The sequence below is a fragment of the Penaeus monodon genome, chromosome 13 (assembly GCF_015228065.2).
Source record: "Penaeus monodon isolate SGIC_2016 chromosome 13, NSTDA_Pmon_1, whole genome shotgun sequence".
Lineage (NCBI taxonomy): Eukaryota > Metazoa > Arthropoda > Malacostraca > Decapoda > Penaeidae > Penaeus > Penaeus monodon.
The window spans coordinates 4,808,034-4,813,033 of NC_051398.1; the positions used below are offsets into that span (position 1 = coordinate 4,808,034).

At 39.1% G+C, this 5,000-nt stretch overlaps 1 protein-coding gene across 4 annotated transcripts in view; it reads left to right on the forward strand.

Annotated features, from left to right (window-relative positions):
- Positions 1–4,668, forward strand: part of LOC119580055 (collagen alpha-1(XVIII) chain-like) — a 19,657-nt gene extending 14,989 nt beyond the window's left edge. For all 4 annotated transcript variants that reach the window (XM_037927953.1, XM_037927955.1, XM_037927956.1 and 1 more), the window contains 2 exons: positions 225–340; positions 769–4,668. In XM_037927953.1, coding sequence (XP_037783881.1) covers positions 225–340; positions 769–1,072 — 420 coding nt within the window. In that variant the 3' untranslated portion in view covers positions 1,073–4,668. The remainder of the gene's footprint in view (positions 1–224; positions 341–768) is intronic.
- Positions 4,669–5,000: the final 332 nt, after the last annotated feature.

Genomic DNA, 5,000 nt, shown 5'->3' on the forward strand with positions numbered 1-5,000 from the left:
AACTTAAAACAGAAATAATATTTACAGTTAATTTGAACATCTTTCCTTACATGACTTCTGTTTCTTTCATTTCAAAATCGAGACAGAGAGATTGGCAGCTATTCTTCTTAATATAAAGAAAGAGACATTTATTCTTAATATTATAAATCGTTACTTTCGATGTCTCTGTACGTAAGATCAAAAACCTCTAAAACCTCTAAAGTCTCTCTGCTTTGGCCTTCCAGGGAGAGGTCCTCTTCAACACGTGGCGAGAAATATTTTCGGGAACGGGAGGAATATTCTCTCAGAAGCCAAGGATCTTCAGCTTCGATGGAAAGGAAATCCTGACCAATTCTGCCTGGTGAGATTCTACGGGATTTTTTTTTCTTATTTTGACTATTTTTTGTTTTACGGGTTTTTTATATTGTTTTGTGAGCCTTTTGTGGAATTCGGATGTGTTTTATTGGTGTATCTATGTCATTTTTCTTTCATTATTTACTTCTCTGTATCTAGTGAAGTGTATGTCTATAAGTTGGACATTTATATTTTAATTCTGTTTTACGGTTAATCTTATCTTTCTTGACACTACTGGTCTATTACAGCTTTTGTTGATCGTTTCTTACGGTTTGTCACATCTTTCTTGATCCTTTCATCTAGTTTGTCTCATCTTCATTGCCCTTTCCTCCATGACTGACCCCTCCCCCTTTTCCTCCGTGTCTGACGCCTCCTTTTCTTCCATGACTGACCCCTCCCCCTTTTCCTCCGTGACTGACGCCTCCCTTCCCCCAGGCCGCAGAAGTACATCTGGCACGGCTCCGACCTCCTCGGCGAGCGCTCCCTCTCCTCGTATTGCGACGCGTGGAACAGCGAGAGCGGCGACGTCGTGGGTCTCGCCTCGTCGCTCCTGAAGAACCGGCTCCTGTCGCAGGATCGCCTCGGCTGCCACAACTCGTTCGCCGTCCTGTGCATCGAAGCCACTAGCCAAGCACGGTATCGGAGGCGGCGTCACGTGACCTCGCCCGAAGCTGAAATGAGCCTCGAGCAGTACGAGCAGTTCCTCCGGGGGATCGACAAGGTGAAGGAGGAGAACTGAGCGGGAGAGGAGGCGTTGGAAGGATCTTAATATTTAAATATTCAGTGTACGTTCGTCCTTTTTCTTTATTTTCCTTTTTTTTAAATTCTCGTGACACTTGTTTGAGGAATGGCGGTTGATAGCACAAAAAAGGGGAAAATAGGACAGTTTCAGATTTCCCGGTGGACTGACGATGTGACGGAAAACAAAAACGGAGGAGGTGATCGCTACACAGGAAGAGACGAAGAGAGGGGAAAATAAAGTTCATACAGAGAGAAAAAAAAGGGGAGAGAGAAAATACAGAAGAAAAATATAATAAAAGGAAGAAATGAAAGAATAGCGAAAAATGGTTCCTATTATTTTGCGCATATTCTCCACTGTTTGATCTCCCTCCCCCCCCTCAAAAAAAAAAGAACTTTCGCTTCCTCTTTCCCACACTCCAGGACTGGCACTTTTGCTCAAAGGAGGAACTCGAGAATACCTTATGTGTTCGACAGCCAAGAGGGTTGGAATGCGATGAAGCCAGCCGCTGCTATACTCCGAAATATCCTGATTATGAATTTTACACATACATTCATATTCTATTTATTTTCCCGCATGTGTCTCTCTTTTGTAGTAATTTTGAATTTCATATTTGTATTTCATCCCCCTGGTCTTTGTTTTCCATGTATGTGTCCCCCTTTTTTGGATAATATATATGTATTTTTTTATCCTTCTTTCCGAACTTACAGGAAGAATATCGAGCTGAATAAACCTCGCCCGAAGTAGGTGAAAGAAAGGTTAAAGATTTCCTTATACCGAGTCCCACGTGCACCATATCCTAACACACACTTAAAAAAAAACACACACTTTGTATAATATCACCAACGATAAGCTACAACCTTCACTCTTGTTATCATGACAGACCAATCTTTGTGTCGTTGAGATAACCTGTATATTGATAACCATGTGAATCTTTGAGATATTTGACTCTGTGCTGTGTACGTTTTATTATGTACACACGTGCAGTTTGTTTAATGTTTTATGTATTGCTTAGGATTTTGAATTAGATGACTTACTGATGGTAGGAAGTTTTAAGCTGTAGTCTCATTCCAGAAGCTGTATTATTGTTGTCATTATTATTATTATTATTGTTTATTTATATCGTTATTCTTATTATTATTATTACTTTTCGTATATTCTGACACGGGAAAAAATGAAAGAAAAAAATACTCCTACATATGCAATTAAATCATTGCGTTTGTTCTTTCAAACCTTAGTTCATTGATTTTGATATCGTGTTCTTTTATCATATGTAAGCTTTTCGATGTAAGGAAGAATAGCTCTTATTTTCTTATAATTTTTTTAATAAACATTATAATTAATACATAATGAGTGGATGTTAATGAGACATTTTCTCTTGTATCATTATTATTATTGTCATTATTATCACTATTATTATTATTATTATTATTATTATTATTATTATTATTATTATTATTACTATTATTATTATCATTCAGTTTCAATTCCAGTTCCCTAAGCTTAGTAGAATAGATTCCAGATGTTTAACTTTGCCGGATCTTTTGTCCAAGAAACACACCAGTAACATTAAAAAAAAAAATTACTAACAAATGCTAGGTTGATGTTGTACTGTGTGAATCCAATAGATCTGCAGTGAATTGAAATAATGATAAACCAGAGTTAACGGCCAGGGATCAGTTATATTTGTGACAACAGATACTCACAGAGCGTGCCAGTCCGCGTTTAACTGCCCAGGACGTGTTGGCAGAGGTTGGTGAAGGTCGCCTAGGCTCGGCGTTGGAAAGGGGTTGTTAGTGCCAGTGCCAGTGCCAGTAGCAGTACGTGTCGGATTTCTTTGAGTGTGTGTATAAGGCCTTCCCCCTCTCTACAGGAAGCAAGATATTCCGGAAAACGTTTTCTAAGGAGGAGGCAGAAGTTGATAATCCCTTTTAGACGAAGAGGGAATCAGAGAGAAGCAAAAATTTGATAATCCCATTTAAGCGAAGAGGAAATAAGAAAAGGGCAAAAGTTTGATAATCTCTTTTAAGCGAAGAGGGAACCAGAAAAAAACAAGAGTTTGATATTTCTTTTAGACGAGGAGGGGTAGGCAAGAGAGGAGGGCCCAATACATCAAAAGAAATACGACACTTATGTATTGCTGTTGGCAGAACCGTAGTTGCTCTTGGGTGCTGGTTAGGAGGCGTGGCAGGTAATGGGCGTGGCAGTTAAGAGGCGTGGCAGTATCTGTTAACTTAAATCGTAGGTGCTAGAATCCTCAAGTCGGTTTAATGATAAAAGTCTGGACTGGTAAACACATTAACGGGAGGGAAACACTTTACCACATGATGCTTGAGGTATTGTGTGAGTTTAGTTAATATCATAGTATTACACTGGTTAGTATCATACCAGTTGGTAGAACTCTAGTATCCACTAAGACCGTGTGTTCAGTATGCATTATATTTTGTACTAGCTTCATTTTTTTCTGCTAGCATCATAATGTATTTGGAGTCTTGCTAGCAACACTTTCTCGTGCTAGCGTTTTCATGTATATTTGTATCATACCACCTGCTGGCGTCTGTGTTTCTTCTAGCTTTATAATTCCCAAACTAACATAAATTTCTTTGTTAGAATCATAACATACCCTAGCGTTATATCCTGGGCTAGTATTTTCGTATACAGTTATTATGCCATCTGCTGGTATTAGAGAATTTAAGAATTTACTGGTACCGTGTTATACTGTCTGCTAGCGACACTTAAGCTGGCATTGTGCCACCGTGAGAGTTAAAACTTGACATTAGCAAAACGCCAGAAGCGGTTCACGGAGGTCACCTTTTTGCGGTATAAGGATGGACGTCCTCCTCAGTACATAAAGGGGAGATCTCTTCCCATGTTAAGAGGGTTGTTTCTGGCAGCCCCTTCTTATGTTATGACGGCTTTTCCTCTGTGTAATGAGGGGATATTCCTCTCCTTGTTAGAGTGGAAGTACCTCTGCTTAAGGGAAGATATCTATCAGATTTCGGGAGGAGGTCCCTCTTTACATAGAGTGCTGACGTCCTTCCCTGTGTTAGAGTGTGAGATCCCCTCAGTTAGGATTTTCGCGCCCCACTGTACATGAAAGTTGGACCCCTCTTAAGGCTAGGATGGTCGATTCCACTCAACATAAAAGCTGGACCCCCCCCTTAATGATAGGATGGTCGTCATCTGTGTGTAGAAGACAGGGTTCTCTCTCTGCTCACGAGGTGGTCTCCCATTAGTTCCAGGGTGGTCGTGTTTCTTGTATAAGAAAAAGAGTCTCCTGCTATGTAATGGTAGAAGTCCTTCTGCCCATGCTAAATACCGCAGTGCAAATGATGGTATATATATAAAAAAACACTTCTGTGCATATTGATGTGTTACTCATGTATTTACATGTAATTACAAACTCGTCACAGTGTTCTTCCAGTCAGGTGTAGAGACTCCTAGTGTAGAATTGTTAGGTGTTTTATATTAAAGTCAATACCTCATTCTGAGCTTACCTGGCAATGTACTCTTATTCACTTCAACTGTTACACTAATTCTGTGAAATGAGAAAATAATGTACGAATAACAAGCTGATGGCTAATTAAGAGGAAAAACAAGAAAATAAAGCAATGAATTGGCAGACAATACTGATGCATTTAGTTTAAACGTGAGCTGATTTCCACCGCTTATAGATTAGATAGATGCTTACCTTTTATTTCACTTGTGCTTGAATGTATGAGACAGAGTATTTAAGGTATATGGAGCGTGTGTGGATGTCTGTACGTTAGGACCACACGCGTGGGTACATGTGTGTGAGACACAGAGAGAGAGAGAGTACATCTGAAGATTTGTAATTGAATTTTCGTGTTCATATTTCTATTATAAGTTTGTGTAATTATTAAAGTGCATATATATATATATATATATATATATATATATATATATA